The sequence below is a fragment of the Amphibalanus amphitrite genome, unplaced genomic scaffold (genome assembly GCF_019059575.1).
Source record: "Amphibalanus amphitrite isolate SeventyFive unplaced genomic scaffold, NRLGWU_Aamphi_draft 000007F_arrow, whole genome shotgun sequence".
In the NCBI taxonomy this organism is placed as follows: domain Eukaryota; kingdom Metazoa; phylum Arthropoda; class Thecostraca; order Balanomorpha; family Balanidae; genus Amphibalanus; species Amphibalanus amphitrite.
In genome coordinates, this window is record NW_024881503.1 from 1,996,361 (window position 1) to 2,007,912 (window position 11,552).

General features: G+C 46.5%; 1 protein-coding gene across 1 annotated transcript; it reads right to left on the bottom strand.

The window, feature by feature from the left end:
* Nucleotides 1-675: 675 nt before the first annotated feature.
* Nucleotides 676-11,280, bottom strand: LOC122379125 (elongation of very long chain fatty acids protein 2-like). Its single transcript, XM_043361071.1, has 4 exons — nucleotides 10,188-11,280; nucleotides 5,208-5,472; nucleotides 4,489-4,667; nucleotides 676-2,512 (listed from the first exon to the last, which is right to left on the bottom strand). The coding sequence occupies exons 1-4, from the start codon at nucleotides 10,398-10,400 to the stop codon at nucleotides 2,162-2,164; spliced, it is 1,008 nt and encodes a 335-aa protein (XP_043217006.1). The 5' UTR covers nucleotides 10,401-11,280; the 3' UTR covers nucleotides 676-2,161.
* Nucleotides 11,281-11,552: the final 272 nt, after the last annotated feature.

Sequence of the window (11,552 nt, forward strand, 5' to 3'; positions counted from 1 at the left end):
GCTATTGGTAAGACAAGAGCGCATAGCTATTGCATTCAAATGAATTATTGGCTTTGTCCTCATCCTCAATAGATTTCTGCCCAATCATGTCACATCTGTGCCGCCATAACGTCTATTTTAGCCGTGGCATCTAAGGCATTCCTACTTGCGTGGCGTCATATATGAGCTCAATTCACGTGCCCAGCACGAGCCCGCACATCTCAAACAGATGCGTTCCGAAAGAGGAATTCAGAAGAGAGCGTGACGAAATTTTGAGAACCATCATCTCGACACTCATAAGGTGCTGAGCGGCAAGGTAATCAGATTCCAGACACGCACACATAAGTGCTGCGCGTTTCCTAATAACGGCTAATATTTAACTAAATCCCACGCTCTGGAGTTTTCAGGCCGACCTTCGGCAGCGTTGTAGGCGGATTATTCTCTTATATAACGTTCTACAGTGAGCAGCAGCGCAACAGCCCAGACTTGTTTGGGAATCGTTTTATGGCTGACAAGGTCCATGCATTTCTTTTTGTGGTTGACGCATTCGGGCAACTACCGATACTACCAGTTTTATGTTTTATGTTTCTGAACTTTGCTTGAAAGAATTTAAAATTGCATTAGTTAACATAGTTAGACAACCTCTAGGTGGGTTTGAGAGAGAATAAATAACTTCCAAAATTGCTCCGGCATGTGAGCTGCTCTCACTTTATTACTACGACTGTGAATGGACACGCCACCGTATACATTTGATTGCGAAGTAACGCACAATGTAACTATCACTTGTCCGAGCTCCAATGAAGTCGTCTACAGCTATGACTTTTCACAACCTCATACAACATGGCAGTTTTGACAACTATGCTATTCCCCATTCCATGCCTGAAATGTGCCGACCACGAACTAGAGTATGCCCTAGTGTCTTGTTCTACAGCATAATTGTCACTCGATCCAGTGCGGATTGCTTTATTACCCACCTTTCCGGCAGATTTCTCTCTTGGAATGTGGTCAGCTCCACAGCTGGTATCGTCGCCCATCCACGATTTCGTCACTACACTACTCACGACTATACGGTGCTTCAGTCCGCGGAACGTGCGAAATCGTCACAAAGTACACGTAACATCACCATTATAATACACAGCATATCATCACCAAAGCGTCCGTAACACCGTCACTTAATTATTCGCGATATCGTCCGTGATTCGAAGTATCCACGCTCGCCAGTGAAGGTCTCGGGATGTTGTCGCTCTTGAAAGTTTCAGCGATATCGTCGCGAAAGTATTAGCGAAATCACCGCTAACTCGTCCGCGATATCTCTGCAGAGTTCACTATTTCGCCGGAATAACACGCGGCACATACGCCATCACGGCCTTGATTGGAAGCCAATCCAATTTCGCTGCTACAGCACACAGTACGTGCGATTTCGTCACGGCGGCCGACACAATATTACCGTCATATTTACACGAGATCATGCGATCAAGCACAGCTTTGTGTCCTGGCACTTACAATTTAAGAGATTTGGAATGATAGAACAGGTAGGAGGTCGTAAAGATAAACAGGCATAAAACAGGATCGCAGAACCGGAAAAAAATATCAACTGCATTGAAACTGCTTTGCAAAAAAATGTACAAAGTCCCCATCTTTCCTATCACAAAGTTGTTGGAAAGGTTCTTAAAGTAAAAGCTAGTAGACATCAAGTAAACAGCATGCGTTTTTGCCACAAATATTACAAAGCGTGGCGCCATTCACACTGTAAGTACATACGACTCAAGTCGTCGAAGCAGTCTGACGGTTCAATGTCAGTGTCACCGCGCTTGCCAAAGAAGTGGTTGGGACCCAGCGTGCCCAGCGTGCCCGTGCCGAGCAGCATTAAGGTCACTATTTGCTATCCTTCGCGTGATGTCACCACTGAGCTCGTTTTCACCTTATTCCTATTATTTACACCACTTCTGATTCTGAATAAAACAGGAGCCTGAAGCCTGCCTCACCAACGAGAATGGTGATATTCGCGCTGTACTGAAACTCTCGTTTCACGATTCACTGCTCGGCGCTCGCACCAGGTTCCACTTTCACCAAAGCTGCTTCGTGGAGATCTTTTCCACTAGGTCATTTTATCGGCGTCTCTATCGCTCGGATGTTGAAAACGAAGACGACGAAAACTTTCGCAAAGGACTTCTCAATCTCTTCAGTCCTCCTTGATGAAACATCCGAAGCCATGGGACATCATCGCTCGCACAAAGTGGTTCAGAGTGCCCACACGATAATCCGAGAGCGACTTTTCGGCGGGTTTCTCCAGTTCGGGGGCCGGCAGCGGGGCCGGTGCCGGCTCGGTCTTGGGCTTTTCGGTGACGTAAGCAGGGGGTGTGACGTCAGTGGGGGTGGTGACGGGCTGCGGCGGGTGGATGGCCCCACAGGCGGCCGCCGGGCCCCCATACGACTGGCGGTAGAAGTTGAGGAACAGCGCGCTGAGCACGACCAAATAAACGGCCGACATGGAGCACGTCCAGAACGGCAGGCCGCAGCGCATCGACGGCATCTGTGGAGCACAGGACAGAGAGCACAGTGAGCACTGGAAGCTTTTAGAGCACAGGGCGCACATGAAATACCCTGAGAACGGGGAGCACATGAAACACATTCGACAGGGCAGACCACATCGAATTGATGGCAGGTGTAGAACACAGGAAGGAGAGCACAATGAGCACATGGAGCACACGGAACACAAGGAAACAAGGAGCATACAGAGCACAATGTAAGCTCAAGAAAAACAAGGCAGCGGAAGTCAATCTGACGCAGGTATGTCAAACGTGGAACACTGAGCACTTTCGGAGAGCACAAGCCAAGGAACACAGGGAGCAAATAGAGTAGAGTGAGCATGGAAAGCACGGGCAGCACAAGAGACTCAGGGAGCATATACCTACAATGCATGTCAGAGAGATTAGGCACAAATGTCAGGCGCGACGTGATTTACCGGTGATGACGGTGATAGTTATATATTATCTCAGACTCTGTTTGCGGTGCTGACGTTATGCTACCGAATTCAGCGATAATTCTTCGCCGAATTTCCCAGCATTATAAAACAAACAATATCATGAGAAGGTCAAAGAGTTTTCTTCTCAGAGGCGGGCGGCCTTGGACAAGCATTAGCCCTCCGTACAGACAGTCATAATTTGATTTTATAAATAGCCTGCTGTTCGGGGAGCCCTTTTGACGATAGTGCGAAGGTCACTAACTACTGTGCGACAGGCTTCTTACAGCTTACGACGCCATTGTCCTCTTTAATTGTTAATAGCGCAGGCATTATACCACCACGCGGCACGCCGGTCTCTAAAGCCTAAGCGGCTCTTACTATAAGCTGCCGTAAATGCAGCGCTGCTTTGCACACAGCGCCCAGCAAACCGAGTTGTGGCCTATGTCATCATGCTTTTACGTTTAACGAGCTGTACCGTCTTTTTGACCTGTTTGCCATTTCATACAGTTAGAGCCAGCCGTTTAGGCTTGTCCCATCACCTTCTCACTCAAACCAAGCGTTCACACAGGCCGTCCACTAACGTTAGAGCGTTAAAATCCGACCAGCACGGGGGCTCACGGGAGCCGACACACTGCTGTTATTTCGTCAATCCGGCTCGACAGCTATGGGCTGGAGCCCAGCCCGCTGGCTGACCTCAGAGTGATTAAAAAGACGAGTCGGCTTACGTGAGGCAAGCGCCACCAGTCTACAAGGTTGTCACAGCTGGTAGGCTCGGTAAAACCGGATCCTAGCGTGGTGCACTTATGACTCGCTCAATGCCATTTTCATTGCGCCAAGTTCACATCTGCTGGTAAGCTGTTTTGGTTTTAAGCGTGCGACAAGGCATAGGCTGTGTCAATGTGTGCTAGAATGATGTTTGACCTTAATTCTGCAGCAGTTCTCCATATTTAGCAATTAGGGCTCAACTTCCAGCAAGATTTTATGTAACATTTTATTTGCTTTATATGCCCCATATCTGGGTCATCATTGAAAATAATTATGCCTAATGAATTATCTTGTACCCATGGCTAGAAGTGCGTAGCAACGAACAGTGAGAGAACATAATCAACTTGGTGTAAGACTTTTTACAAACAATGGAGGACTATGAGAAACAATTAGCAAGTCATCTGGGAAGGTAATAACCCTAGAGCTTGTGTATAAGGCACCACTAATCTAAAGCAAAGTGCTACTTCATCGGCTGGTATTTTCGTAGAAGTGCGATTGAAGGTATTATAACTCAAACGCACCTACCTTGGCCCCTGCAGCACTTAGTACTTAAATTTTCCCTGTAGTACTTAAATCTTCCCCATACAACAGCTTTAGAGAAGGCAATTCTCACTCGGACAGTGAGTGAGTAGCTCTCACCAACACAGAGCCATTTGAGCATGCGACTCTCACCAACACAGTGCCGTTTGATAAAAGTCTGAGCGGCACAGTCCCTATATCGAGTGAGCGTTTCTCACAAATACAGTGTCCCTTTAATAATAATTTCTCGATCATCTCACCTGAACAGTCCAGGCGGCGACTACGATGAAGGCGAACTGGGCGAGTTGCAGCTGGGTGAGGTAGCGCTTCCACCACAAGTAGGGCCGCACGCGCGGACCCAGGCTGGCCAGCAGGTAGTAGCCGTACATAACGCAGTGCACGAAACTGTTGATGACGCCGGCAATCCATGCAGAGCCGCCTATGGGTGGGAAAAAGATGAGATGATAAGTTAGAGCATTTCAAGCGCATTAGCCTCAAACGAAGAGGCTGCTGGAAATTAGATTTGACAATTCATTATTTAGATTGGGCAGGTCGCTAAGGACATAGCACATTTGAAACGATACTAGATGCAGCACTAAGCTGAACTAAATAGAAGAGGAAGAGAGAGAGAGAGAAGGAGAGAGAAAAAGAGAGAGAGAGAAAGAGAAAGAGAGAGAGAGAGAAAGAAAGAGAGAGAGAAAGGAAGAAAGAAGGAAAGAAAGTAAGAAAGAAAGAAAGAAAGAAAGAAAGAAAGAAAGAAAGAAAGAAAGAAAGAAAGAAAGAAAGAAAATAAGCCAAAGGAAAAGAGAAAAGAAGAAAGAGAGACAGAGGGGGAGAGAAAGAGAGAGAGACGGAGAGAAAGAGAGAGAGAGAGAGAGAGAGAGAGAGAGAGAGAGAGAGAGAGAGAGAGAGAAAAAAAAAGAAAAGAGGAAAAAGAAAGAGAGAATGAGAGAAAAGAGAGTTCGAATTATTCTCTCACCGGGAACGAATAAGGTGCAGAGCCAGAAGCCGAAGGCCATCGATCCGTGATGGTAGACGTGCAAGTAGGTCAGCCGCTTGTTGTCCTTCTTCAACACCAAGAACACCGTGTCCAGGAAGTCGACCAGCTTGCTGATGTGGAAGACCCAGCAGGCGTTGGCCAGCCGTATCGCCTTGCTGTTGTCACTAACCTCGATGGGTGAGCAGAGTTTGTTTGAGGGTCTGCTCAGCCAGAACTCCATCATCATGTAGAAGCTCAGACAAACCTGTCGGCGGAACACAAAGGACACTCGTTAGAGAGCGGGATTCTAGAGACAGAACTCGATCATCATGCAGAAACTCACACAGAACTGCCGGGACACTGATGGTATTCGTTAGAGAAAGGGAGTTTGAGGGCGAAGAGCGACGGACATGTTATGGTAAGTGACTGATGTCATATCTTCCATGATCCATGAAAGAATGATCCTGGATGCATCAGAGCTGTGTTTATTCCATTTGTTGAACATATACACTTGCAATTCCCTGTTCACTCAGCCTTACACTATTTAATGCAACATGGTATTTCGCTAAGCCTTAACATCTAGTTATAATCGATGTAATTATAGGTACTAAATGCAAGAACAAGAAGGTGAGGCTGTGACCGTGACATTGTTTGCCATCCTCTGACAAGTTTTGCTTTTGTGTAAAATGCAGACGATTATCCTGTAAACGGCTGTAAAAAATGGTTATGTAACGATTACAACACTAATAACGAATTTAAAATCCGGTTTGTGATACGATGGGCTTGGCGTACATGACACTTACTCAAAATTTAGCTATGCCCATTTCTTGTAAGTTGACAACATTATGCTAATCTGTTTCTGTGAGTTGTCTTTGATTATTTTTTGAAGTGAAAAACATCATGTTTTCACCCTTTAACAACAACACAAACACCACGATTAGCCGAGTTATAAACCAGACAGAGGACATCAGGTGATATCTCCCGTCATTTTCGGCTGAAATCCTGACAAGTAATTTCCAGAGAGGATGTGTAGATGGGCCTATTATCTGCATACTTTATGCCGTGGCCTCGGATGGCTAGTCGAGGTTTTAGTAGGAGCTGGTTGTGGGCGGGGACGAGATGACATTTCCTGGCCACTCCTAACAGACATGTTCGCAGATGCAGACTCTTCCTGGCACGGGAGAGTCGCAAACACAAGTTGATAAAATAAAACACGTGGATTATCGTGGTAAATCTCTGTGCTGAGATATTCTGTATTTGATAAAATATCAGTTTTGTGGTATACTCATCTTGTTTATTATGTACAACAACAAAAGTTAGGCACGGATAGGCTCGCCTGTTCAAAAAACAACAAACGAACATATTTTAGATCCATTAGTCTTAATGGATTTATTTATTTCAACATGTAGGCATGCATTTTTACCCAAGAAACGTATCCATATTTCCGTGATGATACTGATGACGATAAGGTTTCGTTACTCAGAAACGATTTTGGCACTTCATGGTAACACATGTTGTTTATGTATTCGTATTCGTATTCGTATTCGTATTCGTTTATTAGGGCTTTTCCAACAGAGTGGCTATTACGGCACAGTCAGTACATGTAAATATGTAAGACCTTTGCTCGTATATGTATAGGCTATACTTATTCTGACCCATGCTTTTCTTATTCGTAGCCAAACGAATAAATCTCAGTTTCTGATAAGGCACAAATCCATATGACCCCCTGCTGTTCTGCCCCCCCCCCCATCCTAGATAAAACGTCGTAAAAACTGGCATGCTAGCCGCTATGAGACGCAGCGAATGGTATCCGATTCAAATGTCTCGAGCCAACTGACTTCTGTTGTCACGTCAACGTGCTACTGTTGTATGGGAAAACAACGCCGACAGCAATGTTGCAACAAAACCTTTTCCTATTACCAGTATAACGCCTTATGGGGCGACTAACGGAGCGAGCGAGAGGGTGGGCCTTGCACGTGCGAAATTTCGAGGGGGTACCTCCAACTGACTTGTGCACGGCACCCTACTAACCGGTCTCTAGCGATGTGCCAAATTTGAGCACAATCAGCCCAGCCGTTCTCGAGATCTGGAAGCGGCACCCTGCACGTGCGCACGTGCAAAATGGGTCCCAACTGACTTGTGCACGGCACCCTACTAACTGGTCCCTAACCGTGTACCAAATTTGAGCGCCATCGGTCCAGCCGTTCTCGAGATCTGGAAACGACCCCTGCACGTGCGCACGTGCAGCAGCACCCCAACCTTAACACATGCAGATGAATTATCTGATGGAGACCTAACTGTCTACCGAGTTTCAATTCAATCGGCCCAACCGTTGTGCCGTTATTGAGGTTGCAATTTTGGGGGTTCTTAAAAAATGTCCAACTTTACCACGCGCCACGTGCGGTGGTTGGCAAGAACGCATGGTGGCCATCACACCACAGAACTTTTACGTCCAAGTGACATTCAGTAAAGAAGACCGCTTGTCAATCGGATGTCCCGTTCCTAAGATATTAGCTTTTGAAGAGCGTCCCCACGGCCGGCCGGCCGGCCGCTCATACTCAGAAATTTCCGTTAATCTAAGGAAAGACTCCGCTCGCTTCGCTCGCTCCGTAATCATTTTTCATGTCAGGCTCGGTCAGATTATAGTCGTATTGATTGAGAAAGGTTTTACCTGGATGTAAACCTCAGGTCAAATGCAGCTTAAGAAAGTATTACCTACTCAGAAAGTTGACGGAGGGAGGTCATGCTGCATGTAGTTCTATTCCGCAGCTTATGCTCAAGCTAATTGGTGTCTTTTCCGACCTTCTAACATCAAATGACCTTATCTTACGTCACGGGAAATCCAAAATGATAAGTTAGCCTACAAGTAGTAACGCAGATAATTTGCGCTCCCAATTAGCAAAAAGAGTCTTACGTAAAAGTCCAGTTTAGTGTTGCAACAAAGGTCACCAACAACATATTTTAGGGGCTGACATCATCCAAAGCCACAAATAATGATAATGACTGAGAAGATTAACCGATGGCGAGTTGAAGTCTTCTGGAGCAGTCCAGAGGACTGCTGCATTGCTATCATCATACTATACATACATCATACTGCATTGCTACTTTTCACAACAGTTCTGCTTCCGGTTACCGAACAATGTGGTACGCATTTAGCAGCAGTGCTTATTATTTTGTAATCTAACAGCGACTAAATTTGAATCGCACATGTAATCTACACTACGTAGACTACAGAAAGAGGCTCCATCTTCCACAAACCACCAGTTGACTAGAATAGAAGGAAGGCATGCCTCAGCGTCACTTTCCACGCTGGCTAAACGTATTTGCGGTAAGCGGAGGGCGCGAAATACGCTGCGCCGCATAGCTTGCGTGTTGGGCGGCACAGCCTACCATCCCAGTCAGCTGGCGGCCTGTGAGGGGAGGGGTTGGTTCTGGGGTTTCGCTCTGGTTTTGACCACCTGACACGAACGTAAACACGGAACTCCAAGGGATGGCATTTCTGTACATAATACATATGTTGTGGGGAGGGGGAGAGGCCAAAGATATTCATTATTCAGGCAGCCCCAACAACGCTACATAGGTGTCTATCGGTATAAGTATTTATATTTACGTCTTTGTGTCTACACCTTACACCATTTCCTAACCTCGAACATTGCTGTGCAAAAAAGTTAAACACAAATACAAGAGATGGGAAGTGAAGTGGCTGCTCCGCTTACTTTTTACCAAATCCGGCAACTATGCATATTTGACGGGCCTCATGCTGTAACGTTCAGTTATCGCCACGGTGTGAATACTTTTGTTGTGGGCCTATCCATATTTCTAACCCACAAAGTCTGCATTTTGTTGTCAGTGCAGTGACCTTGAGAGGTGGGAGATAGCATAGACACGATTTTAACTGGGTGCAGCTCTTTTTTTTGTAAGCCACCGAGCCGACTTTCCATGCGCCTGCTCGAAGGAAGGTCCCATGCGCCTGAGTTTTTATGATCCAAGATTACGACTCGTTCGTTTCTCGCAACATACGAAAGTTCTTTCCTCAGTAGGTATGTGAAAAAAGCAGGGCGATGTGCAGCCCTGGCAGTGTGCAATGTGCTTTGCTTATCTTGTCTCACTTATAAACAAGAAAGGTGCCAGCCACCTTCAATATGTAAGGCTGTCAAATGAAATTATGAATGAATGAAATGAATGGTAGGGAATGACACAAACAATTACAATAATGGCTTACTGGCAACCTACGAATCCTAACTTACATTGTGTTGCAACATGCATCCAAACATTCCATTTACTGATGATATTTTGTTGGCACAAGGACGCATTACTACACTATTCAGCTGCTTTGCTTTGTGTTACAATGAAAAAAGTTAAATATCTGGCAGCAATGAGCAAATGTTTCAGGTCGGCCAGGCGATAGACAGAATATGCGCATTGCACGGTATTGGGGCGGTAACGATCCTGTTCAGGTGTAAGCCTTCGACTAGCACGCAACCTAAGATGGAGCGCAGCTGAGGCAGATAAATCCTCTCAGCTATGCCACGCAATTGGTTCACAAGCGGAACCGATATGGTGAAGATGATGTGCATAATTCCACGAGATATTCCTTGTTGGGTGTTCTTATGTAAGTCGCTCAGGAAAAGCCAGCGCTGATGCCAAAGCCTGTACCGCTCAAAGCGTGTTTTAATGAACGTATGTAATATAAATCATTGGCTGAGTAAACTATAAGCGCTTTGTATAAAGGTTATGTGAAAAACCCTAAATTCCGTATGTTCTTGCAATCTGAATTCACTCCAACAATGAAGAAACTAGGAGCAGTCACATCTAGTGCTTTTGGGTGCTTTTGCACCAGTTCTTACTTTTCCTGACTTTTTAATTACTTTTTATTATGATCGTGATGATGATGATCTGAAATGACTACATATAAACACTGATCAAACTTACATTAACTAGATAACTAAAGAGCTCGCCACTCCTGAAGACCCATCTCACCTGGCCAATGTTGTAGAGAGTCATGACGCGCTTGAGGGGCGGCGAGCGCCGGTTCTTCATGAACAGCGGTCCATACGAGATGAGCACCAAATAGGCAACCATGGCCGCCGTCAGGGGCACGCAGGACGACTGCATGATGTAGTCTCGCAAGCGGGGGTCGCGCCGATTCGCCAGACCGCGTCCAATCTCCATTAGGGACTCCATGGCGTGCATGACGCTTGTCGGGTACTAATGGGGGCTGGCGGTGCTCTGGGTGGACTTGTGACTGTTGATGACGTTTTTGGATGAAGTGGAGGCCGTTGGTGAGGCTACGAGGTGGCCGAGGGTGGCCAATGACCCCAGGCGTTGGCTGGAAGTGGGCTAGTGACCCCGCTGTCCCGCAGGTCGGATGCCGCGGACGCTGCCCGCTCCTGGTGCGTCTCGTGCTCCGGTGTCACCTCCTCCAGCTCTCCAATGGAACTGCGGTGTCTGCGGTCGGCCCGGCCGTGTGACCGGCTCCGCCAGTCGGCCCCCCGCCCCCCTCTGATCTCCCTCCACCAGAGCCGGAGGTAGACTCGCAGGGCCGACCGGCCGCCGGTCACAGGCTGGCCGGCGCGGTCACTTTCGCCCGCCGGCCGGCCGCGAGCGACGAGCCGCACCTCGCGACCTGACCGCCGCGGCGCCGGCGGGTAGGCGGGAGCCGCGCTGAATGAAGCATATGGCCACTAGGCTGGTCAGTGACTGAGATGCAGAGCCGGCAGGGCCGGTGGTCATGTCACTGAGTTGACCAAATTTGTTGTTTGTGAGTCAGGCGACGTCATCAACGCCAGTTGGTGCGATTGAACAATGAACAGGTTTTTGTTGATTTCTGGGTATTATTCACATCCGATTTTCAACCGATAGATAGGTAGGTATTTATTTGCTTATTTTCCAAAGCCTTAGTTGAAAATCAAATTTCAGAAACAGGAAACTATTGAGGGCCGTGCTGTCGGATCACGTTATAATCGAACATCACCTCCCAAAAGTGGAGGGCTACAAAGATGTCATTGGCTTCCGAAAACTGAAAGTTTGCCAAGAAAAGAAATAAAATTTAAAATCAGATCTGCTCACAAACATCAACGCATCTTAGAATATTACTCATATATTGCCCAACTCACCCAAACATTGTTCTAAAACAGAAGTCAAATACCGATTTCTTTCATTTTTCGGCATCTGGAATTCACCTGTGTGGTACAATTTTGATAATACATATTCTTTTAACAACTACATATATGTATAGTTGCAAGTGATCAGCATTGTTGACCTTTAATGCATTGTGACCTAATTCACGTTTTGTATGCTTATCATGCAGCTATTTTATCATTGCATATCTATCATGGACCTTTT

What these genes read in the sequence shown, in the direction of transcription:
- LOC122379125 (XM_043361071.1), bottom strand. Translation starts at nt 10,400, where the DNA reads ATGCACGCCATGGAGTCCCTAATGGAGATTGGACGCGGTCTGGCGAAT. An exon ending in CTCTCTACAACATTGGCCAG is followed by an intron (nt 5,473 to 10,187) that starts GTGAGATGGGTC and finishes TTCCGCCGACAG; the next exon opens with GTTTGTCTGAGCTTCTACAT. An exon ending in TCGCCGCCTGGACTGTTCAG is followed by an intron (nt 2,513 to 4,488) that starts GTGAGATGATCG and finishes TGTGCTCCACAG; the next exon opens with ATGCCGTCGATGCGCTGCGG.